The 26,921-nt window shown below is 42.6% G+C and overlaps 1 protein-coding gene across 7 annotated transcripts in view; it reads right to left on the bottom strand.

Annotated features, from left to right (window-relative positions):
• Positions 1 to 20,539: 20,539 nt before the first annotated feature.
• The window catches only part of MYT1 (myelin transcription factor 1), a 109,502-nt gene continuing 103,120 nt past the window's right edge, over positions 20,540 to 26,921 (bottom strand). For all 7 annotated transcript variants that reach the window (XM_034787544.1, XM_034787547.1, XM_034787549.1 and 4 more), the window contains 3 exons: positions 24,996 to 25,099; positions 24,198 to 24,341; positions 20,540 to 22,471 (listed from right to left, as the gene is read on the bottom strand). In XM_034787544.1, coding sequence (XP_034643435.1) covers positions 22,331 to 22,471; positions 24,198 to 24,341; positions 24,996 to 25,099 — 389 coding nt within the window. In that variant the 3' untranslated portion in view covers positions 20,540 to 22,330. The remainder of the gene's footprint in view (positions 22,472 to 24,197; positions 24,342 to 24,995; positions 25,100 to 26,921) is intronic.

Below are 26,921 nucleotides of genomic sequence, written 5' to 3'. Positions count from 1 at the left end.
TGGAACAATTTGTATCATGGGGACGCTGAGAGCTATTGAACCAAACTGTAAACCCTGTATATGATGGAAACCACTTCAAGCCAAGGGGTGTGGTAGTACCTCCAGCACCCTAGTTCCAGTACCTATGAGTAAGGACTATTCAAGTACATAAGGGTTGCAGAATCATCAAGCCACGTGATGGGTTTTTTCCCGTTTCCTTTATTATTTTGCAACATGCACCCTGGGCAAACATCCACGTTCTAGCCACTGCAGTAGTTTAATCACCGCCCAGATGGGCACACATATACATGGAAATCCAGCATTGTACTCATCAGTGTTATGACTTGAAACTGCCTCAAACACACCTGCCATACCCCTCTCCCCCGGAGTTTGTTTCTAATAAGGATTTGATCTTGCAGCTCTTAATCAGGTGAGGAGTTCCTTTTTGGGAGGAGGAGGGGCTCTGTGAGTAGCAATAATCTGCAAGGTGTATGCAGTGATCATTACTGGCTCAGGAAAAACACTGGATCGATCTGATTCTTCACTGCCTTGGTCCTTACATAGCCATTTGCACTTGGGAAAAGGGAGCATAAAATGCAACCATTCTGGTTTGGCAGCATATTACACCCACTTCGTAGAAGGGTAAATGGCTATCCAGGGTGCATTGTAGAGGATATTCAGATCCAGGGTATGAACATACAAGCCATGCCCCCTGGCTCCAGGACTACACTTCTCTGAGGTCTCCCAACTCATTTTCATTTGTGAGCAATAACTATTATTATTTGTATTGCAATAGTGCCTTGAGGCCCTAGATATTGACCAGAACCCCACTGCGCTAGGCAATATTCAAACAGAGAGATAATCCTTCTCCCAAAGAGCTTACAGTCTAAGTATAAGCTGAGAGGCAACAGGCAAGTGCAACAAACTAATGGGGGAAGCACAAAGAAACAATGAGACAACATAGCAGCAATCACAGCACAGCAAGTGTTTGAATGTAGATCCCAAAAGAATGAAATCACGCTTAACCACAGATCTAAGCCCTGGCAACAGAGTAGCGTTGTGCTGAACAAATATAAATCCATACATTGTGCATCACAATGTCTTTTCAACTGCAATATTGTTTTATCTGGTGGATGGTACTGTTCCTTTAAATATTTAGGGCCAGATCCTTAGCTTGTATAAATCAGCATAGCTCCATTGAAGTCAACAGAACTATCTCGGTTTACACTAGCTGAGCATCTGGCCCTCAATATTAATGGCCATATTAAAGGAGACACTGGGGCAAGTCTTGAAGGACTGTCTCCGTTTTTACTCAGGCCTTGCTCAGGCAAAACTCTTTCTGAAATCAGTGGGCACGGATTTGATGATTCAGCTCAATATCTCTGAGTTCAGAATCATCTGGCATTATTCTTTCCTCTTTTCAACATGAATTCCCATTTTTACTTGAGTTTAATTACATTTCTGAAATCCATACGGGGAAGTCAGCCATTCTTGATTAATAGTCTTTTAGGTGGTTCTGATAAGAATGTAGCATCAGCTACTGAGCTAACAAGCCCAGATGAAGAGTTTGTATCAGAAGACTAATTCTATTAGCACTTCTCATTGTCAGGATTCTACTTTGAATTAAAAGCTGAGAGGGGAAAAAAATATAGAACTTGGCAGCCAAGTCAATGGTATTCAGCTTCTTAGCAAGAATCTTCTGGATGCTATTATAGCTGACAAAATCAGAATTTAACGTGTTCTTTTTCTGGCTGAAACTTCTACTTATTCTTGGCTAAGTGTGATAACATCTAGAAATAAGAGCAGAGCTGAATGGTGGTATTAAGTAAAATTAAAGATGATCTGATGGCATGATATTGGTGTAGCTCCTCTGTAGCTTGCCCTACTCTTGTTAGATGTACACAGGATTACTAGTTTATTAAGACAAATAAGCATCTGACGTTCGAGAGGAGGAATCTGAGGGTATGTCTATACTGCAATCGTGGTATGATTGGAGCTTGAGTAGACATACCAGAGTTAGCTATAATGTAGCTAGATTGCGTATCAGAGCAGTGAAGCTCTGCTCTGGCACTTCGGCACAGGCTGTACAAACCCACCCAGAACCCTGGGTAACTCCTTGCTGGGCTAGCTTGCACTTAAGCCTGTGTTGCTGTGGCTTCTCTGCTGTGGTTTCACTGAGCTAGTTCAGTAAGCTATGTTTACTCACACTGCATTCATACCCCATGACTATAGTATAGACATATCCGGAGACAGTCTACACTGGAAGGATGGTCTCGGGGGGGAAAGCTGGGTGTAAGACCCTACGGAAACGTTTCTCTACTCTTTCTTTGTGACAATAAAAATATCTTTCAGGTATATGCAGTGCCATCCATCACTAAAGAACCCAAGCCCCTTTTGCAAGTTCAGTTTAATATAATATATATATATATATATATATATATATATATATTCCCCTTCTGTAGGCCCAGGTCTGCTGACCTGACCTGATGTCCCGGGAGGTGTGCTGCCTTCCTGGAACCTGGGTCCAAGACGTTACAGAAAAGTTGCCGAAGCTCATCTGTCCTTCTGATCGCTACCCCATGCTGCTCATTTATGTGGGCATTGATACAGACAGGCCTGACCCTCAGCAGATCAGCTGTGACTACAGGGAGGAAGGGTGAAGAGGTCAGGGGTACAGGTTGTGTTTTCATCCATCTTTCCAGCTCAGGGTGAGGGCACAGGCAAGGACACACACATCTTGGAGATGAATATGTGACTGCTCAGATGATGTCGATTGCAGGATTCTGGCTTCCTCGACCCTAGGGTGCTGTTCTGGGAAGAAGGTCTGCAGGGAAGAGATGGGGTCCAACTGACCAAGAAGGGGAAGAGCATCTTCACGCATTGACTCGCCAACTTAGTGAGGTGGGCTTTAAACTAGGTTCAAAGAGGCCAGGTGACAGAAGCCCACAGGTAAATATTTTTTAAAAGGTGACCTCAACAGAGAGTTAGATGTTAGAGAGGAGGTGAAAAATTACAGAAGGGTCATAGCAGTGACCAGATGGAAATCAGTGGGGGGATCTGATCAACATCTTAGATGTCTGTAAAGAAATGTAAGGAGTAGGGAGAATAAACAGGAAGAACTGGAAGTATATTACATAAGCTAAATGATTACTTAATTGGCATCACAAAGACTCGGAGGGATAACTCTCATGATTGGAATACTGGTATAGAGTGTTCAAGAAGGACAGGTAGGGTAAAAACGGAGGAGATGTTGCATTATTCATCAAGAATATATACACTTGTTCTGAGGTCCAGAAGGAGGAGGGAGGCAAACCAGTTGAGCATCTCTGGGTAAATATAAAAGAGCTAAAAAAAATAGGGGTGACATCATGGTAAAGGTCTACTATAGACCACCAAATCAGGAAGAGGAGGTGGTTGAGGCATTTCTAGTACAAATAACAGCAATATCAAAAACACAAGACCTGGTAGCAATGGGCAACTAACTATCCAGACATCTGTTGGAAAAGTAATATGGCAAAACACAAATTTTCCAATAAGTTCTTGGAATTTATTGGGGACAACATTTTGTGCCTGGAATTAGAGGAAGTAATCAGGGTGACAGCCATTTTAAACTTGATTCTGACCAACAGGGAGGAATTGGTAGCAAATCTGAAGGTGGAAGGCAATTTAGATGAAAGTAATTGTGAAATGATAAATTTCATGATTCTAAGAAAAGGAAGGAGTGAGAGCAGCCGACTTAAAAAAAACAAACCTTGACAAACTCAGAGAACTGGTAGGTAACATCCCATAGAATGAAAAATTAAGGGAAAAAGGAGTTTAGGAGAGCTGGCAGTTCTCAAGGAGATAATATTAAAGCCACAAGTGCAAACTATTCTGATTTGCAGGAAAGATAGGAAAAATAGTAAGAGGCCAATATGGCTCCATCAGGAGCATTTTGTTGACCTGAAGATCAAAAAGGAATCCATTAAGTTGAAACATAGACAAATTGCTAAGGAGGAGTATAAAAGAATAGAACAAGCATGTAGGAACAAAATCAGAAAGACTAAGGCACAAAATGAGTTACACTTGGCAAGGCTATAAGAAATGTTTCTTTAAATACAGTAGGAGCAAGCAAAACATGAAGGCAAGTATAGGCCCTCTACTTAGATCTGAAGGCGAGCTATTAACTGACGACATCAAGAAAGCTGGCATGCAATGACTTTTGCTTCAGTCTTCACTAAAAAGGTTAATGGTGACCAGATACACAACACAATTAATATTAACAACAAGGGGGAAGGAATGCAAGCCAAAACAGGGAAAGAACAGTTTAAAGACTATTTAGATAAATTAGATGTATTCAAGTTGTCAGGGCCTGATGAAATTCATCCTATGGTACTTAAGAAACTAGCTGAAGCAATCTTAGAACTATTAGCAATTATCTCTGAGAACTCCTGGAGGATGAGTGAGGTCCCAAAAGACTGGAGAAAGGTGAACATAGCGCCTATCTTTAAAAAGGGAAATATAGTAGACCTAGGGAATTATATACCAGTCCGCCTAATTTCAATACCTGAAAAGATACTGGAACAAATTATTAAGCAATCAATTTGTATGCACCTGGAGGATAATAGGGTTATATGGAAATAGCCAGCATGGATTTGTCAAGACTAAATTATGCCAAACCAACCTAATTGACAGAGTTACTGGCCTAGTGGATGGGGAAAAGCAGTAGACGTGACTGATCTTGATTTTAGTAAAGCTTTTGACATGGTCCCACGTGAAATTTTCATAAGCAAACTAGGAAAACATGGTCCAGATTAAATTCATTTAAGGTAGGTGTACAAGTGGTTGAAAGACCATATGCAAAGAGTAGTTATCAATGGTTTTCAGGCAAACTGGGAGGGCATATCTAGTGGGGTCCTGCAAGGGTCAGTCCTGGTCCCGTACTAGTCAATATTTTCATTACTGACTTGGATAATGGAGTGAAGAATATGCTTATAAAATCTGCCGATGACACCAAGATGGAAGAGGTTGCAAGAACTTTGGAGGACAAGATTAGAATTCAAAATGATCTAGACTTGAATTGACAAGATAAAATTCAATAAAGAAAAGTGCAAAGTACTTCACCTAGGAAGGAAAAATCAAATGTGTAACTACAAAATGGTGGTAGAACTGTTGAAAGGGATCTGGGGATAGTAGATCACAAATTGAATATAAGTCAACAATATGATGCAGTTGCAAAAAAAGGGTAATATCATTCTGGGGTGTATTAAAAGGAGTATCGTAAGTAAGACACAATTGTCCTGCTCTGTTTGGCACTGGTGAGGCCTCAGCTGGAGTACTGTGTCCAATTCTGGACGCCACATTTTAGGAATGAAGTGGACAAATTGGAGAGAGTCCAGAGGAGATCAACTAAAAAGAATAAAAGTTTTAGAAACCCTGACCTGTGAGGAAAGGTAGAAAAAACTGGGCATGTTTAGTCTTGAGAAAAGAAGACTGAGGAGAGACCTGATCACAGTCTTCAGATATATTAAGGGCTGTTATAAAGAGGATGGTGATCTGTTGTTTTCCATGTCCATTGAAGGTAGGACAAGAAGTAATGGGTTTAATTTGCAGCAAAGGCGATTCTAGGAAACACTCTCTAACTATAATGGCAAGTAAGTTCTGGAATAGGCTTCTAAGGGAGGTTTTGGAATCCCCATCATTGGAGGTTTTTCAAAGCAGGTTGGACAAACACCTGTCAGGGAAGGTCTAGGCTTGCTTGGTTCTGCCAGTGCAGGGGGTTGGACTTGATGACTTCTTGAGGTCCTTCCAGCCCGACATTTCTATGACTCTATAATTCTAGTGCACTGTACTCTCATGATCCTGGGCCAGCATATCAGCCACTAAGGGCTTTTCCAACCAGTGTAACATAAAACAGCCCCAGAGTAAAAATGGCACTAAGACACCTGTTCTCCCAGGTCCAGTGCCAAGCACGGCTTGGCTGGATCCGAGGTTCTGTCCTCTAGTAGGTCACTTTGCTTGCATCCTTCTCTCACAGTTGTACAGGAGCACTACAGCCTGGCACCACCTGTTGTGCTATGCCGAAGGGCTTGCGGGACTGAGGCTCTAAGGACAAACAGAACGCTGCTCTGCAGTCCAGGATTTCTTATCATTCCAAAGGCCCTTGCTCCTGTCTTTGTGGTATGCTACTCACAAATGATCGCATTGTACAAGCCATAGTGTCATGTGCAGAGGCAGATTTTCAGAGCCATCAGCAGGAAGTGGGTTATTATAAAACATAGGAAGCCATTAGAGCTTCCTTCTGTTTATGTAACAGTGACATCCCATGCTTAATTTGTAATGGAAGAGGTGCCAGGGCTCAAGCTATTAGGTGCCAGGGTTCCCACCATTTTTTTTTACTTTCATAACTGACGCAGCAAGCCCACAAGTGCTGGGCCTATCAACTGCCAAGCCTAGAGGTGCCAGGGCTCAGCGCTGGCTCAAATTAAGCTCTGGTGATATTTTGTTGAACTGTCAGAGATATCTTGGCCTCCTTCTCCACTCATTCATACTGGTTTTATACCAGCGTAATTCCACAGGTCTCAGTGGAGTCATTCCTGATGTGCCTGATCCAAAACCCATTAAAGTTCCTGGGAATGGAGAATCAGCCCCCCCCCCCCGTATTTTGTCATTTGCTAGTGGAATCCCCACAGCTAGACATTTAATCAGATGGACAGTCCACAGTGATCACATTTAGTAATTAAATAGCATAAAATCAGTAGCTAGATTAACAAACAGAGTCTACTTAGCCTGGAGAAGTCTATGGGGTGAAGAGATAAAACTGTTTGTAAAATATTTATTATTGGCTGGGGATGAAGTCATTCATTTAATAACTACCATTACTTGGGCACTTACAGTTGTTAGCAGTCAGAAGGTTGCAGAAGATTGGGTGGGAAACTTACCGCTTTCCTGCTGGGAAGAGTCTTTCCCAGGAAAGCTAGAGTCCAGCTCCCATCTGTCACCCCATTATCCTCTTCTTAGATACTGAATATATTAACATGCTGCTTATCAAAACAAAACAAAATTTCTGCTGTCCAAATGGTGACATTCTGAGAAATGTAATGAGGGCACAGTCCTTTGTGTGTAATACAATTTCAAACAGCTGTAGAGATGAATGCAAAACTCTTTGTTAATGCTATCTGAGTTCTCTGAACATCCATTCCACAATAAACACAGAACCAGGAGATCAATAGCAGCTCAAACATTCTTCTCTTTGGCTAGCTGCGGTTCTGCAAAGTTTTGTGATGTGTCAGAATCTCCCTTTTCAGTGATTTCTCAGTGGGGTGTTACATTTGCAGAATAGGAACATGGATATTATTTCAGTCCCTGCTGCGATTGGTCATTGGGAAGCTTCCAAGGTCCCAATCAGGACTTAAAACCATGCATCTTCTGGAGGCTGATTATGGAGGGAGTCCTCTGATTAGCATTCCTCCCTGCTGACCACTACAACTTGCCGCTATGCTACGATGTATGAGACTGTGCACATTTCGCATCATGGGGCAACACAAAGGTTTCATCTGATAAAGGTGCAAACACATGTATGTAATTTAAGCAAATCTCTAGCCTGTCCTTTATTTATATATATATATATATATATATATATATATTGCACATTACAAGCACAAGAATCAAACCTCTGAGGAGGTCCAAGAAAGCATGCAGAATGTTTTCCACATCCAGGTGGCTGTTCCACTGTATCTTCTGCTTCCTCTGGTCATTTGGGAGTTGTTGAGTTATTTGGAATTTTCTGCTATTGATTCTGCTTTGCAGGCTGGACAAACTTCAGGGACACTTACATGTTTCTCTGTGTCTGAGTGACTGTAGGAGAAACAGCATGAGGAGTGCAGAAAATGATGAGAGCTTCACTCTCCGACTTAAAGGCATTGTGCTAAAGGTGACAAAATGACGGTGGTGGGAAGCAGATAATTTGGCAGCTTCTCTGCAGGGACAGTTTTCATGGTTCTTGCAAGTTTCTTTCTTTAATCCTTCCTCAGAGCATATCTTGTAGCTCAGAACCTGCAGAGAGCATGAAATCAGAATGAATCCGGGGATCCCTAGTCACACAGCACATGCTGAGGCAAAACAAAAACGGGAACCCCAAGTGGCGTGTAATTTTCCAGTTAGCAACAGTGAAGTCAAGAGGAGAATGAACACTGGGCCATGCTACCAGATCAGCTGGTAGAGTGGCACCACCTATCTTCTTCCCTAACAAAGGAGCTGTTGGTTGGAGTCAGCCCTTAGAATTTGCAGATGTAGCTACAGCGAACACTGTAATATCCAATTGTGACATTCTGTACCTCAAAGTAGCACCCTGGAACCCCAGATTCACCACTGTCATATGATTATGATATGTTTTGCACAATGCATGCCTTGTGAGATATCATTTTAAAAGTCTCAATCTTTTGAATGTTAATATCCTGTTGAATTGTGTGTACTATCATTGTATGTGAAGTTATGAAGTATTGCTAGATGTGTTGCTGAAATATGCTGTGAGGTTGGGAAATGCCCACAGCTGACCTTTCAGTAGGGACGGAAGAGCAGCTATCACTGGCCAGACAGGTGTTAATAGCCCAGTGTATTTTTGGTTGAAGTGCTCGGGGAATCTCAACTCAGATTACGAAGGCTGGTGCATGTCCACTTTCCTTTGAAGAAGGAGTGAACTAATTAATGAACTTGCACTGTCAAAGGGAGTCTTGAGCAGTGTAAGATGGTATCTTTCTGGGGTGCAAGGCTGGAGTGACAGGCTGGTGCCTATCTCTGATTCATGAGTTGCTCAGGGAGCCTTCATGCAATTTTGCAAGGTGTGGGGCTCCCGCTGCTAATAGTTGAGTGATCCCAGTGCCTGGAGGGATCTGCTGTTTGTCACTGGAATAGCATTGCGAGAAACACCAGAGGCTGGAGAGTTAGGGGGTACAGCACTCTCATGGTTCCAGACCTCGGTCATCCCATCACACCAACCCCATATCAGAAGGAAAATTGAAGGTGGGCATAGTTTTACTGATAATCAGGAGAGCACAATCCCGGTTTCAGTGTTCTCAGGGGGCGTCATATGACTGGCTCCATAGATGGGCCATTCAGGCTCTCCTAAAGAGGAGATGCTGACCAGAATGGGGAGAAGGCATGCTGCTGCTGGATGAAATCTAGAACAAGCTGATCTCCCTTCCCTGAGACCTCTGTGAGACTGGGCTCAGTTAGCCCTGTCCTCATCTCCCTGCCCCTTCCCCCCACTTCCTTCCTGTGCCTCTTTATCAGTCTTGAACTGAGGGGCTAATTGGCTTGTCAGCTCACCCAGCCTCCTGACCTGATCAGCTAACTACCTTTAATTACCCCATTTAGTTTTCTCTGGAGGTACTAATGGGTGTCAGAGTGATCAGAGTGCAGGTTCTGTTAACTCCCTACTCTCTGTCACAATAAAACACAGGAGAGACGTGTCCCGCTCTATTCAGCACTGGTGAGGTTCACTAGGAGCAGTGTCCAGTTCTGGGTGCCGCACTTTAGGACATATGTGGACAAATTAGAGAAAGTCCAGAGGAGAGCAACAAAAATTATAAAAGGTTTAGAAAACCTGATCTATGAGGTCAAGTATCAAAGGGGTAGCCGTGTTAGTCTGGATCTGTAATGAACCGGTGATGTTCTACAACCCATCCTGGACAACGATCCCTCACTTTCACAGGCCTTGGGTGGCAGGCCAGTCCTCGCCCACAAACAACCCACCAACCTGAAGCATATTCTCACCAGTAACTACACACCACACTACACCATCAGTCCTGCGTCTGATGAAGTGAGCATTCACCCACGAAAGCTTATGCTCCAATACTTCTGTTAGTCTTAAAGGTGCCACAGGACCCTCTGTTGCTTTTTACAGATTCAGACTAACACGGCTACCCCTCTGATACTTGACACCACACCATAGTAACTCTAACTCAGGAACCAATCCATGCAACAAACCTCGATGTCAACTCTGCCCATATATCTACACCAGCGACACCATCACAGGACCTAACCAGATCAGCCACACCATCACCGGTTCATTCACCTGCATATCCACCAATGTAATATACGCCATCATATGCCAGCAATGCCCCTCTGCTATATACATCGGCCAAACTGGACAGTCCCTACGTAAAAGGATAAATGGACACAAATCAGATATTAGGAATGGTAATATACAAAAACCTGTAGGAGAACACTTCAACCTCCCTGGACACACAATAGCAGATTTAAAGGTAGCCATCCTGCAGCAAAAAAATGTCAGGACCAGACTTCAAAGAGAAACTGCTGAGCTTCAGTTCATCTGCAAATTTGACACCATCAGCTCAGGATTAAACAAAGACTGTGAATGGCTAGCCAACCACAAAAGCAGTTTCTCTTCCCTTGGTGTTCACACCTCAACTGCTAGAAGAGGGCCTCATCCTCCCTGATGGAATTAACCTCGTTATCTCTAGCCTGACTCACTCTTGCTTGCATATTTATACCTGCCTCTGGAAATTTCCACTACATGCATCCGAAGAAGTGGGTATTCACCCACGAAAGCTCATGCTCCAATACGTCTGTTAGTCTATAAGATGCCACAGGACTCTTTGCTGCTTTTACTGATCTATGAGGGAAGGTTAAAAAATCTGGGCATGTTTAGTCTTGAGAAAACAAGACTGGGGGAGAGGGGGCTGATAACAGTCTTCTAATAAGTTAAAGGCTGTTATAAAGAGGATGGGGATCAATTGTTCTCTATGCCCACTGAAAGTAGGACGAGAAGCAATGGGCTTAATCTGCAACAAGGGAGATTTAGGTTAGATATTAGGAAAATCTTCCTAATTACAAGGGTAGCTAAGCTCTGGAATAGACTAAGAGAAGTTGTGGGAGCCCCATTACTGGAGGTTTTTAAAAACAGGTTAGACAAACACCTGTCAGGGAAGGTCTAGGTTTACTTGGTCCTGCCTCAGTGCAGGGGCTGGCCTATGGTGACTTCTCAAGGTCCCTTCTAGCCCTACATTTCTATGAATGTATACATTCTTTTAATTTCTGTGGGTGAGTTTAATGCGGAGGGGCCTAGTCCCGGAGAATGAAGTTGTCTTCTTTCACCACAGAACGTGGACAGCGGATGCAAAAACTCCCACACATTGCTCCATGGGTTTCTATTGACCCAGCCCTGAGGGGAACCACCGCTGGGAGCTAAAGGGGAGTCCAGTCTCTATGGCTCCTAAGGCTTCCCTATTAAGACTGATGACAAAAGGGCAAACTGGTGTCAATTAGGGTGGTGAACTCAGTGAGGTGGAAACGAGTCTGATGGGAACTGGACACAGCACACCTGGGAATGTTATTTAAAGTCTGCAGCATTTGCTTCTGGCGGCTTCCTCATGGATGTTCCGATAATCTCGGCCAAGGAACTGAAAAATGGAGGCTAAAGAAAACTGTCTTTGTTAGCACATGAAAGACACCATCTAAACCTGTGAAAAATGCTCCTGCTGGGGGAGGCTGAGTAAATGTTGACAAGTGGCGCATACCATTTTGGCAGAAGGGTGGAGGGAGTATTTAGCGATCAGCTTTGAACAATTAACTGTCTCCATTTGCCATGCCAACTAATGATGTAGTAGGTTAATGGTTTATTGACGTGTTTAGGAGCACACGTACACTGACAAGCCTCTTTTCCCTCGCATCCTTGAAGCAAGAGAGCCACTCATCACTGCCTTTCAGCTTTCAGACTCTGAGCATCTCCTAAGCATACCTATAACCCATCGCAAACCCATTCAATTCCCTTCCCTGTGATAAAGGAAGCCAGTTCAGAGAAGATAACATCTCACAATGATGGCTCCCAAAGCTGCAATTTAACACAAATCTACCCGTTCTATTATGCAGCACAAGCCAATTCGTTAAGAAAGGACACGTTAGCATGTCTATTAGCTCTATCACCATAATCAAATATTGGCACAATAAACTGCTTGGCAATGCAACATCTATGTAAAACAAGCCTAAAACAATTATACGCCCTTTAAAAAAAAAAGTCAGTTTAGCTGGACCATTACACTCCCTTCTTTAAAAATGCGCTGCCCCTTTACTGAAGTGCATAAGACCCTATAAGCCTAGTCCTTGTATCATCCAAACCTCCCACTGCAGTGCTCTAGAGAGGCCTTCTCTCAGAGACTCTATCATTCAAGAAGGTGCTTCATAGGCATGGGAGGGTTCATCAGAGGGATAAGGCCATTTAAAAATCCAGACCAGGAATGGTGCAGTGTTTGAGGAATAGTGATGCGTTTGTTTTATGTTGACAGAGCGGTTTCCACACAAAGGATCCCCGACGTTATGGCCTCCGTTTTCAGACTTGCGTGCCTAACCCCCCCACAAAATGGCTGCAATTGCATTGCTAGGCACAACAGCTCTGTGCACAAAGCAGGTGAACAATGGTGCTTCCCTCTCTCTGCCTGATCCACAGAAGGGGTGAACGTTACAGCATGGGAGCCTGGCTTTTTAGTTCCTGCTATTAGCTCTGGAGGTTCCCAATTCAGCCCCCAGGGTCAGCTAAGGTGGCCAGCATCACACGAACCCCTGCCTTGAGGAACTTAAATCCTGGGCTCTTAATCCTGCATCCCTCACTCCTGTGTGTAGTTCTGCTGATGTCTAAGGGACCACATAACTAAGGGATGCAGGATAGGGCCCTAAATTTGAAAGATCACACAGAGTAATGACAAAGGATCTGATGGGATGGGCTAAGAAGGGGAGAGTGGCTACAGTAACAATGGGATGAGAGTTTGCTCTTGGGAGCGTGGCCAGGAGCAGATGGCACTGGAGCAGCGATCTAGTCAGGGACTAGGCTCTGGAGAAAACAAGATATTAAAACTCAAAACCAAATAGGAATGTTGTTGTAGGGGCCACCAAATGAAATTAATGGGCAGCAGGTTTAAAACAAATAAAAGGAAGTTCTTCTTCACACAGTGCACAGTCAACCTGTAGAACTCCTTGCCTGAGGAGATTGTGAAGGCTAGGACTATAACAGGGTTTAAAGAAGAACTAGATAAATTCATGGAGGTTAAGTCCATTAATGGCTATTAGCCAGGATGCGTAAGGAATGGTGTCCCTAGCCTCTGCTTGTCAGACGGTGGAGCTGGATGGCAGGAGAGAGATCACTTACTTCAAATTCAAGGCTGAGTTCAGGATGGTCGGGGGGACGGGAGGCCTTTTCCCCCCTTGTTGCCCCTTCCCACTTAGATCACTACGTTCAGCCAGCAACAGACATTCAATTTAGGATTGTGGTATAAACCGGAGGCCCCTCCTAAATCATGGATTTTATGGATCCCAAAAGCTGGCTCCCAAGTCCCTTTCTGTAGCAGGCTTTCCTGCAGTCTGCTTACTTTGCATCCTGTCAACACACTTCCATGTAACTCCCTCTGTAGAGGGAATATGAGGCCTGACAGGGGCTGTGCTTCCTGGCTTTGCAGCATACCCATTTCCTGCTGGAACTAGGAACTTGGGATGCAAACTCACATCCCTACTGCACATCCATTAGAGTCCCTAACAAATACCTGAAGAACTGTTTTGCTTCCCGACCGATTGTAAATGATGGGCAAATGCTGTGCGGCTGACAAGCCAAGCACAAGACATAACACTATGCATCCCAAGATGTCTAGCGTGTTAAGACCTAAATGCTGGTTGAAGCTGAAGGGAAGATTTGTTACCCCTGCACACAAGCTTGGGGTCAGCGGGAAGGCTCTGAATCAAACTGTCTCTAGTATCTCTGACAGTTGCTGCTGTATTGTTTAATGGCTCCCAGTAACTCTCCCGATTTCGCTGTCAGTCACTGATTGTAGGAGACTGCAGGCCCTGCGTTCAATTGTCCTTATCAGCCCATGCCTTTCACTTTCGAATGCTGCTGACATCTCTGTAACATGTCCACTGAGGGGCAGGGGAATAGAGAGGAAACCGAGTCAGTTACACAGCATACACCTCAGCCTGACAACATACAAATCAGGGACACAAGCCTTTGGGAAGATTATAGTCGCAACTCAGCCATGCCTGAAAACAAACAAGGCCGGTAACAAGAGCTAAAGGACCAGTTTGAAGTGCCTGTGATAGCCCGGCTGGTCCTCCCAGGAAGGATCTTCCTGTTCTCGAGTCGGTTCTAAGCAGTTAATCCTGCACCATGAAGATAGTTTAATGTAGCATGAAGCTGATTGAGATAGGAGCATCTGATACTGATGCGGTTTCCTTTAATGCCAACGGGCCTGTGGAAAAATCCTTGTTGCTGACCTTTCTGCAGGAGTCAATGACGTTGGTTTTGCTATTTTTGCTTCTCTAATCCACACCCATTACTCTCAGATAAAGCTGCACAATCTCTCACACTGGAATTACATGCTTTAGACAATGCATTAGAGAACCCTACCTGTGGAACCCATCAAAGTTTCACTATATCATTTCCCCTCCTCACTTCGAAAGTTCCCATCATTTTGACCCGCATAAGTCCATCTCCCACCCTTGATTCCCTGCGTCACAGCCACCATCTAGTCAAGGATGACTGATGTGCTCTTTTAGGGAGCCCAACCATGTCAATTCTTCGTTAGTCACGACTGGATGGCTGGCTGAACCAAGCCAAATTGCCAAGACTTTAAGCTGACTCCCATCAACAGTAAAGTGTAATATGGAATCTGCCTTATGGTTCACGACTGCTGCGTTGCATGGAAAATGAATGATTAGCAACTCAACTGGTCCTTTTTTGTCCATAGAATTCAAAGTGCCCTGGAGAAGAGTGAAGTAGGCAGTGTTATTTTAGCCATGTCGGCCCCAGGATATTAGAGAGACAAGGCGGTGGAGATAATATATTTTATTAGAACAACTTCTGTTGGTGAGAGAGACAAGCTTTTGAGCTACACAGAGCTACACAGTAACCTGAAGAAGAGTTCAGTGTAGCTTGAAAACATGTCTCTCTCACCAACTGAAGTTGGTCCAATGAAAGATATTACCTCATCCACCTGGTCTCTCTGAAGACTGAAGAAACAGTTATGTATAGTATTAGGGGAGGGATGGCTCAGTGCTTTGGGCAGTAGCCTGCTAAACCCAGAGTTGTGAGTTCAATCCTTGAGATGACCATTTAGGGATCTGGGACAAAAATCTGTCTGGGGATTGGTCCTACTTTGAGCAGGGGTTTGGACTAGATGACCGCCTGAGGTCCCTTCCAACCCTAATATTCTATGATTCGGGCCTATGTGCCATTGCCAAAGCAACAAAAAATGTATGCTCTCAGCATACAATGTTCACTGAACAACCATTTCCCTTCAGGGATGTGTCTGTTTACTTCATCTTTTAGGGCCACATTTTTAGTAGCCGCCTGTAAAATGGCAGCCGCAATTTTTCGGCTAAATTTGCAAGCACAAAAGAATGGAGCCTAAGAGTGGGATTTTAAAAAGCACTCGGTCCCAGTCTAACTCTCCTCCCTATTGATCCTACTTCCATTTAATCAAACCTTTTATTTTAATTTTTCGTTGTCTAAAAATATGGGCAGAAAACCCACTCCAAAAATAGAGAGGCTGGTTTGAGGCCCCTTGAAAGTGTTTTTTTTTTTTTTTTTTTTTATAGTGTATGATTTTTCCCTTTCCTCTTTGAAGTGTGATCTGCAGACAGAAAAGAGTGTGTTTGTCCCCGTTTCTATTTCATCATCATGTATAAAGAGGGCCTGAATTTCTTCCTGCTTGTTTCTGCATTAGAAATATTACATATTGTCTACCCTGTTTTGGCTAAAGCACTCTGGTCATCTGGGGATTATGGTAAAAGACAGAAAACTGAGCAGCTGACAGGAAAAGACATTATTAGTCAAACTGGTATAATTCTGGTTTTTGTTTTAGTTAACACCTATTTCATTCAAACTTCCAGCAGACACTCGTGGGAATAATCTCTCTGTTAAAGGTTCGGACGGAAGAATCCCATGCACTGTTACAGACTAGGGACTGAATGGCTAGGCAGCAGTTCTGCAGAAAAGGACCCAGGGGTTACAGTGGACGAGAAGCTGGATATGAGTCGACAGTGTGCCCTTGTTGCCAAGAAGGCGAACGGCATTTTGGGCTGTATAAGTAGGGGCATTGCCAGTTTTGGGCCCCGCACTACAAGAAGGATGTGGAAAAACTGGAAAGAGTCCAGCAGAGGGCAACCAAAATGATTAGGGGGCTGGAGCACATGACTTATGAGGAGAGGCTGAGGGAACTGGGATTGTTTAGTCTGCAGAAGAGAAGAATGAGGGGGGATTTGATAGCTGCTTTCAACTACCTGAAAGGGGGTTCCAAAGAGGATGGCTCTAGACTGTTCTCAGTGGTACCAGATGACAGAACAAGGAGTAATGGTCTCAAGTTGCAGTGGGGGAGGTTTAGGTTGGATATTAGGAAACACTATTTCACTAGGAGGGTGGTGAAGCACTGCATTGGGTTACCTAGGGAGGTGGTGGAATCTCCTTCCTCAGAGGTTTTTAAGGTCAGGCTTGACAAAGCCCTGGCTGGGATGATTTACTTGGTGTTGGTCCTGCTTTGAGCAGGGGCTTGGACTAGATGACCTCCTGAGGTCACTTCCAACCCTGATATTTTATGATATCCCCATCTCTTCAAATGAGGGATGAGACGGCTCCCACTCCAGTTCTCTAGTCCTTTTAGGAGTCCTTCAGTAACGGGAGAATAAAACAATATTCCAAAGGTAAAACCCATATTTAATAAAGCATTTTCAATCTTCTTTATAGATTATAAGGCTCCAACCCCCCCAAATGGGCACACACATATTTTTTTCAGTTACTTTTAAAAGAGATATATGTGTAAAATTCTTCTGTGGAAGTCTCCAATACCAAGACCTACAATAGCTTCTCTTTCATTATGGCAATAACCATGTTAAAGTGTTAGATATGTTTTACTAGGGCAAAACTCAGTTATTCCACGAATTTTGTCTAGGACTCTGACCGCCAACTAGCTGCAAATAAGAAGCTTTTAAAAACAAAGATAAACATCTTCCAATGTCTCAAAAAGAAATCACAGACTTCTTGCAAGATTTGTTGAGAAACCCAATGAGACATTTACCTTTGTTCACAGGGACTGTTTTGTTTTATAGATAGGAGCCTCTGGGGCTCATTCTGAACAACCACACAAAAGAAACCGCTTTTGAACATTGTAGGAACAGCTTACCTCTGCTCAGTGTGAGGACATGTCACCTTCCTGGATAATGATCTTCTCAGGCTGGCAGAGTGATTTGGGGTTTAGTCTTCCAGCCAAATCTAACAAAAGTCTTCTCAGGGTCCAAACAAACCTCTTAGCCCTTCTCCAGGCTCCAGCATCGCTGAAGGCTTTTCAGTTCTCACCAGATGTAGTAGCCTCTTCTTTGGCCCTCCCTCAGTTCAAGCAATAGTAACTTCAAACAAAAGTCATAGTAATAGCTGTAGTTTTCCCACCAAGGTCCATTGTGATTAAATCTCTGTTGACACAGGAGTTAAAAGTGGCTTCCGCCCACTCTCCAGAACAGCTGGCTTGGCTTGCCTAACCAAGGACCAGTAGTAATTGGGGCCTCCATCCCACACAGTTTAGTACTGTACAGTATCCTAGAGTTTCCTTCTCTGCCTTCAACCCTCCTCCAGGGTCCTGGTGTGACCTACCTCTTTGCAGGCCTTCCCTAGCCCCTTTGGTGGAGCACCCCACACAAGATCCAGTCTCTCCAGACAGGTTTCCCTAACAAGGGAATACTCTTCCGCCAGATCGCCCTCCATTCAGAAAAGGCTGCCTTTTATATCTCCCAGCAGGCTTGGCTCTCAGTCATGTGCTCTTAGGGTAGGTTGACACTTGTGGCAGCGTACAGAATTCACAGGTATAGACAGTGAGGCACTGCTTAGGTGAGTACAGTAGAGACATGTCAGAATCCTATATACCCTCCATGGCTCTCTATATACTCAAGCAGTGCCTTCCAGGCCTGCATTGCTATTTTTAGCAGTGTAGTGTCCCTGCTGCCGCCCTACCAGAGCCTTTCACTGCCATGTGTAGCTACACATCACAGTGTAGATGCAACCCGCCTTTCACCACGGTGTGCAGCTACACGCACCCCACATGCGGCCACAAGTGTAGACAAGTTTTGTGGCATGCTCAGGGGAGATAACAGGTCAGAGTTGGAACCTGAACGTCTCAATGGCCCAGCTCCCCCGGGACACATGGGAACATTTGTGCAACATTCTGGGGTGACTTCTGCCTTAGTAAAACGAGGGTCTACGGAGTAATTTGTGCATTTTCCTTCTACCTATAAAATTAAAATGCAAGTATAGGCTAGGGACCAATCGTGCAAACTCCCATGCACATAAGTAACATTACTCATGCGAGTAGCTGGTTGACTTCAAAGTTACTCACATGTGTAAACTGACAAAATTTGGCCCAGTGTCAGTTGGCTGCATCCTGCTGGGCTGGACACCTGGAATGTGTTCTCTTGGTGTGAACATTCTTGAGGACATAATCCAATGCCCAGTGATACCACTGAGAGTCCATTGATTGATTGCCCTTGTGGAAATGATGGTGGCTCACAAGTTGTGATCAAACACTGGAGAATATTTGAGGAAAGTGAATTTCAAATTTGCAGCTACGAATATTCCCTCCAATAGCCTCGGTCTAAAGTTACAGTCATCCAGATGGGGAACAGAAACATACCTTATGACCTTCTTGTCCAATCATAGAACAGCTCAAATGTGAAGGCTAAAGGGTATGTATTCATAATGAACTTCTGGGAAACCAAAGAAAATATGACAAATCTAAAGTCAAAATTGCTGTGCCATTTCTTTTGTAAAAGGCCTCTGGAACAATGGAAAAAAGAATGCATCTTTGCTTGGGTTGCACACTGCTCTCCCCTCTGTTCAACCGTCTTAAGACTCCTTGAGTGCCCCTCTCTTATGCACACCTGCCTCCCAGTTAACACCGTGCTGAGACACACAGTTGAGGGCTTTACTTCAGTCCACTGCACTGCAACCATTAACCTAGACCACAGAGCTGAAGTGTCTCCTTTGCAATGAGCAGAACCTTTAATAACCATTGCACAAAGCAACGATTGATTTCAGTCGGGACTAGGAGCCTAGGCCCAGATTTTTGAAGGCATTTAGGCATTGCTGCACACAGCGTTGCAATGCCTAACTGATTTAGGAGCCTATGTCTCATTTTCAAAAGGAATTTAGGTAATTAGGAACCTACAATGAAAACAAGTATCAGGGGGTAGCCGTGTTAGTCTGTATCTACAAAAACAACAAAGAGTCTGGTGGCACCTTAGATCTGTTAGTCTTTAAGGTGCCACCAGACTCTTTGTTGTTTTTGTTACAATGAAAACAGGCTCCTAAATGAGTTAGGAATTGCAACGCTGAGCCCAACAACCCCTAAATACCTTCAAAAATCTGGGCCCTGACCTACTTTGAAAATCCCATCAGGCAACTCTCTGCATCGTCAGGTGCCTAAACATCTTTGAAAAACTGGGTCTAATCCCTCTAGCTTGGGTCATAACAGACTCCCATCTTTTGGGGATTGGGCTCAGAAAGAAATTAACAACACAGCTGAACAGTGGGTTACCCATGCATTGGAACAAAGCTCTTAGAAAATCCTGGGGACTTTAACAATATCTTTAAGAAAGACCATGGGAACTAAAGTCACAAACAGAACTGGGTTTTTATTATGAAAGAACCCTGCAAATACATAATGAAATGCTGTCTGGAGCATACATTTCCTGAGGAAAGTGGATCACAGTATTCATTTTTCACAGAATAACATGTAGCCTGCTAGAACTTTCAATGTGACTCTTTATTATTTAAATATTAACAGTATTCCTTCACATAAACAATTACTCAGTCATCACATAACCAACACACAAACGTGACAAAATAAATATACAACAAGAGCACAGTTCATTTTGACTTAAATATTAAATAAATAATAAATACAGAATTTTCATTTACCGTTAATCAGTGCCTGAAACAATATGAATGAAAACAAAATCCCTAAAAGTCTCTCTTCCCCTCCCATTGTCCCCACCCCTTCAAAAAACAAACCAAAAAATTATCAAAATGCCTCAGTTATAAAATATCTTTAAAAAATTCCCATTGTTAAAAGAATAAATAACAAAATATATAAAAAATAACTCGGTTGCATCAAAATTACAAGTAGGAGTTGTAGATACGTGGGTTTTTTCCTTTTTTCTTTCTTTCTTTCTTTTTTTTTTGGAAATTTTTTTTTATGGTCAAAAAAAGTTTTACTTTTTTATTTTTTGCTTTTCTTTTCCATGGTATGGTGTCCAGTTTAAAATAAGTATAAAATTAATAAATAAGAAAGGTTAAATAAATAGGAAAAAGTTAACATAAGGTGTTGTGAATATAAATTACATACATCTTGCCAAAATTAAATAATTTACAGGATAATTAAACTAGCTACTCTCCCCCCGTCTCTCTCTCTTCCAGGAAGTGCAATTTCTCTACTTTTAAATACTAACTGAATTGTAGTCACAAGCAAGTTGGACTCTATTTACATGTTAAGAATTGTGTTTTTAACACATCAAATTACATTTTTTTTTCATTTTATTTTCGCACTTGGAATGGGTTCTAAAATAAGTGAATTCATGGGATCTGATCCTTCAAACTCTTAAGTATGTGATTAAATTTATTCACATCAGCTGCCCAATTGACTTCAGTGGGGCTACCTACCTACTCACGTGCTTAAGAACCTGATGCAATGTCCACTGGAATCAATGGGACTCTTTCCATTATCTCCCTTGAGCTTTGCATTATCCCCTAAATATCTGCAGGATTGGGCTCATAATGACACAATATTCTTCCCTTTATTATTGGTGAGCAAATTCCTCTCCACCCCTCACCTCACTGGAAATGATATTGAAAGTGGGGGGCTTATGTGACAAGTACTGGAGTGCTAGAGGCTTCTATCTCCCTCTTCTCCAAAGTGTTATCACCAGACTGATAAAGAATTCTGAATGATAGTTAATGCTTGTGTGAGATGAGTTCATTAAACAAGCCTTCAGGATTTGCAATTTGCTGGGGCAGACCAATACTCCTCTCCCTCTCTGTCGACTCCTTTCTTACAGATTGAAAAATACCTTAATCACTGTGCTCTGCAATGCTGGATGGTTGGATGAATGAGGTGCTAGAGATTGGTTTTGCAAAGATATTCACATAGTTGTACTTCTTTTAAGTGCACGGTGGGCTGCATGTACCAACAGCTTACAAAAGGGTTCTTTGGAAGATCAATACCCAAATGCTTTTTTTGTGGAATGACACTTGCTCTGTAACCTTGCACAAAATACAGAAACCAAAACCAACCAACCAAAGCAAAACAAAACAAAAACCCATTGCTATATGTACATCTATAAGGAATCAACCACAGTCCATGGTAGATAAGCACTTTGCTGGCCATCCATTAGTATCTTTCATTTTTGTTGATAATCATTTTAAACATTTCTCTGGCATTGATGTATGATATCTGCACTGGCAGTACTACACTGCTGTAATGATGACCATAATATTGAAAAGAACCAGAACAGTCCACCAATAGACTTCCAAAAAATCATATACACTGGACCATGACACATTTAGAATTCTTCCGTATGAAATATCTGGTATTGGTCTATTCATAATAGCTATTCTCATATTTAAGACAGACAAAGGAATACTGTAGTTGCAAACTCCAAAAGCTTCCCTGAGAACCTTTTTTCCATTGCGCTTTCCACTGGAGATCCAGAACTGCTCTTCAGAAAATAAAAATAAGCTACTTTATAATACTTAAGAGTTCCCACACCCAGTGGATATCTGAAGACCTTAGGGGTGGGAGGCCCAGCAGAGGTTCAGATTTACAGGTAGCCTGCAGTTCCAGCTTCCCTTTTACAGTAACATATAACATAATTCATGTGTGAGTAGGTGATCTGGACATATGACCATAGACAACATGAGGGTTGAAGCCAGTCATACGCTGTTCTTAAATCAGACAAAACCCTGTTCTTCTAATGTACTAACCCTTGGATTAATTCGGCTACAATGCCTTCTTTCTCATCAGTAAAATGTGGCAGCTCATGAAGATGCCTTATCTCCACCAGCAACCAAGCCCTGCAACCTATTGGAGTGTCTCATCGTCCATTCTCATCTACCTCTTGGTACGGGCAGAAAATCCCACGAAGAAGAAGGTCCAAGTTAAGTAAACGACAACATGGAGTTCAGTTCAGTTCTGCTTCTTGTAAATGGCCTCTTGGTTAAATTTTGGTCCTTTTTTCATTCATTAGACAAGTTTTATAACTTGTAAACCTGAATACTCGAAGTGAAGGTTCCATCTTCTTACAGTTTGTGTATTTGTGTTATCCCACGGCACTAGACTTGAATTCCCTTGACAGCCTGTTTAATGCTTTCTAGCAGGTCCCTGTTCTCAGGGTTCTGGTAACACTCCTGATTGGTATACATGTCGGTAAGGGTATTAACATAAGCGTCAAAGTTCTGTTCACTGATTGGCTCCTGAATCCAATAAAACAAAACAAAAAGATAAATTGTTAAAAAGACAATGAAGAGGGGGAGGAAGGAAAAAAGAGCCTAATCACTGTGTTTAATTCTCCTGGGGTGGTGCTGAGATTATCAATATTTGTTATTAATCATTATTTGTATTACAGCAGCAGCTACAGGGTCCCAGACAAGATCAGGGCCCCATTGTGCCAGACTTAAGCACATGGTTAACTTTATGCACTGACTGCAATGGGACTAGTAACAGTGTATGCATTTAGGAACATGAATAAGTCTTTACAGGATTGAGGTCTAGATAGAGAAGGCAGACTAACGGTGGAGACGTGCCTAAGGGCACACAGCAGAGTCAGGATTAGAACCCAAGTCTCCTGAGTCTTTGCATCATGCTTTATCAACTCGAGTATGTTCCCAGTGCTTAATTTGCGCCAGGGCTGAGCCTCGGCACCTCTGGGCTTGGCAGCTCATAGCCCCCCAGCACCTCTGGGCTTGGCAGTTCAGAGCCCCCCAGCACCTCTGGGCCTGGCAGTTCAGAGCCCCCTGGAACCTCTGGGTTTGCCGCATCAGTTATTAAAGTAAAAAAGCCCTGGCACCTCATTCATTACAAATTAAGCACTGCATGTTGCCACACCAGTCCAGACACCACACTGATTGGCTACCATATGAACACCCCAGATAGACACATCAGATTAAACAGAGGGAGAGAAAGAGAGGAGCAGGAGAGAGAGGGAGGAGGAAGAGCAGAAAGATGAAGAAATATGAGTAATATGAGTGTGTACATTTTGTGGACACCATTTGATTTGGAGCTTGTTGAACACATTAAAAACATATTCGCTGGTTGGTTTATTTGACCGTCACCTATCAAATAGCCATTTCCATGAATAGTTTTGGAGAGCGGTGTGAATACAGCCTGAAAGTATTTGTCAAGGAAATTCTCTGCTGAAGAACAGATAGTATCCAACCAGCCCAAAATTAAATCCAAACCTTGGTGAAAAAAAATACTGAAAAAGGTGATGGGAAAGCTCATTCCATAAATCAAAAGCTCATTTCTATGATCATCTCACTAGTATCTGCAATCAGATGCCTTCCACATCTGCCCCCCAGCTCACATACATACTGCACACCTATTTTAGACAATAATAATTAACTTCCTGGGACTAGCGAGAAGGTAATTAAATAGCTCTTTTTGGTTTTTCTATTTTAATGTAGTCTTTTCATTTTGCAGTAACATTATGGCAACATGCTGTGTCCTGTTAGACCTTGTTAAATTAAACAAAATACATTCTCTTTAAGGATGCTATTCTTTGGCTGCTAGCTATTCAAAACTGAATTGAAACTACCGCATTATAATAGGAGCTGTAAGATCTTTCTGACGTTGAAATCGAATCCCTCCTGATCTCTGCTTGTGCTGTCTTAGTCTGAAAGGCGCTATGCGCCCTTGATAAAGTTCCTATTTTCTGATTTAGCTACTAGATGTAATGAGACAGAACAATAGATACAAAGGGAGATCAGCAGAAAGTGACAACAAAAGGAAGATAACAATATATGCTTCAGAGATACAGTATAGGTATTCATGTTACGAAAGGCAGATGTGTGAATAAAGAGATGACGATCTCTAGCTATTTCTCCTAATCTTTAATTGTATATAAACCCTATCATGAAAATGGTTTTAGTGTTGCTCATTTGATCACAGTGATTTTGATGAAACACTTTAAAAGTTCCTTACCATATGTGGAAGGCGGATATTGGCAAGACTTTGGATAAGAGCCTGGCTCAGACCTGAGAGCTCCAAGAACAGGGCTTCATTCTGCTCCTCTATGATTTTGTTTTCTTCCTCAATGTTCTTTAGGTTCTTCTCCATGGTTGATATCTGCACAGCAAAGAGTGCAGCAAAGTTATTTGCCCTCGCCCGCTCCTTCAACCTGTTGCTCCATATAGTACGCCCTGGGCTTGGTCAAAGATTTTCTGTTGAAACTTTTTTCCGATGGGAAGCTGGGTTTTCAGTTAAATGAATGGTTTCATGGAAGGAGTCTGTGTTTCTGGAACAGGTATGATTTTTCATCGGAAAGCCGAAAATTCCCCCTGCCCCAGTTTTTGGCTGATTTTTTTTTTTTGGATGAAAAAAATCAAAATTTTTATTTGGACAATTTTTCTCCCATTTTTGCCAGTTTTCCTCAGGGGGGGAAAAACCACTTCCCAAAGGGCTCAAATATATAGGCACTCTGAATTTTTGTAAGTTGCTATTGATTAGAAAAAATTAATCAGGGGTTTGATGTTAATGACACTTCCTTCCCTTCTTTACTTACTTTGCTAAGATAAATTACTGCAAATCATTTACATACCTAGGACATCAGTGGAAGACAATGAGGCAGGGCCCGCCCTCGGATGAGGTCACTTTGCATTGCTTTTTAAGTCTGCCCGGAAGGTCAGCTGAGGATTCCCCCCTCCACTTTCCATTGACGCCAATGAGTTTTGGCTCAAGCGCTATGATTACAGAGCTTGGTAAGAGTCCACACTCACATACCTGTGACTGCAGCTTCATCATGGCAGCCTCCATCTCCGAGTTGGACTCATTCAGCTCAGTAATCTCCTTGTTTAACTGCTTAATTTCTTCATCATTCTCTAGAACTGCAGGTGGGAAAACTGCAATGAGTCACCTGCTGCTCTGACTCACAGATGAGGAAAAAAGCAATGGGAAGGCAGGGGTTTCTGATGAATGCGAGGCTCCTGCTCTGGGACTTTCTTTCTTTTATATACGCAGCAGAGTGCTGGCAATGCTTACATTCTTCCTAGCACCACATCTAAAGCGAGCTCCCATTTCACATGGTTTTATATGTTCCATAGCATCACGGTTAATTATGTTCATAGATCAATGGTTCCTAAGCGCTACAGTAATAATAATAATAAATAATATAATAATGTGTAAAACCAAAACCGGATAATGGACTCTTCCATCTAGAGCCTCTCCTCCTCACAAGCTCTTCAGAACTGATGTATGTTCTGCTCGGCACACTGCTAGTTTGAACCGTGTGCAGTCTGAATTTGTGAGGCTCTCGTTTCAAGTGCTAATGTGTTTTAGTAATAAACTGGGTGGAGTATAAATTAGAGCAATATTTCTAGAACTGTGTAGAATTTCCCTGGATCAGAAAGAAGGAAGTGTTCTAGTATAGTAGTAGGGCTTGATCAAATAGTAAACCAACAAACCAACCACAAAAATCCTGATTTGCAAATATTTGTGTGAGTAAAAGCCCTGAGTATGTGAGAGCATTTGAAAGATTAGCAGGAATTCATGAAAATGTCTCTGAATTCTCGAAAGTTTTATGAATTTTGGCACTGGTGATTTTTCATCTGAAAATTCACAACGGCAGCTCATCGTTTGTCATATTTCGTTTCTTAACTTTCAGTCATCCAGTCCGGCAGCAGCAACAACACCAAGTGTCTTAGACAACCAATTTCACAACACGAGTAATGAATTTTCACAGCCAACTGTTTTGCCAGCAGTCAGCAGGCTGAAAATTATTTGCTGACGCTCTGTGCCGTACACGATGTCTAACGAATGAACTCTCAGAAATCAGGATGGGGTTGCCTATGATTTGCTAAAAAAGTGGAGCTAAATTAATAACAAATATCACTCAGCGTTAAGGTCCTAGTTGAATTGTGGGATGGTTGTAAAGTAGTTGCAGCTGAGCTGTGGACATGAGATGGAAAATAGCAGGAAAGTAATAATGGAACTTTATTTATTGGGCTAATTTGGAAAAGCCTGAGACGATCTATTTGTTTAAGAAAAATTTGGTGGAACAATATAAACACTCAAGTATTATGTTATGCCTGCTATTTTTTTATTTTGGGTGGGGGGGGGGGGGTAAAAAGACATTTTGCTGCCACTACATTATGGTGAATAGTGTGCAGGGCTGACAGCAGGAACCCCAGCTGACCGGGACTGACAGCTCAAGCCCCAGTTGCTATCAGCTCAGATACATGGGATTCTAAGGTACTAATGGAGAAAAAAGTATATGTTGCAAACCTCAAAATGTACGCAAAATTGTGGACTGTGCAAAGTAAGCTAATTAAAATCAAAATTGCAGTGGAAACCTAATATTGCAGGATCTGCAATTTCCACAGTATCACAAATTAAGAAGGACCTTTCTCATCGTGAATACTCTCGTCAGCTCTATTTAGCATTCAGAAATTTGTACTGCACATTAGACTTGAATATCTATTTTTTAAATAAATATTATATGACCGTGACCGCTGCATATCTGACACTGATCTTTATGACAACATAAAGACAAAATTGGGGCAATCTCCAGTTTCAACAATATAAGAGCAAAGGTGGAGGAAAAAAAAAACAGGATAAGGGTAGACAGAGCGACCCTATTCACGGTGGTGAGCACAATCTAGCCCTAAATTGGGTGAGCGTGCCAAGAAATGATGTAACTGATCAATTTGT

This window comes from Trachemys scripta, chromosome 12, assembly GCF_013100865.1.
Source record: "Trachemys scripta elegans isolate TJP31775 chromosome 12, CAS_Tse_1.0, whole genome shotgun sequence".
NCBI lineage: Eukaryota > Metazoa > Chordata > Testudines > Emydidae > Trachemys > Trachemys scripta.
This window is presented reverse-complemented; position numbering and strand designations above follow the sequence as displayed.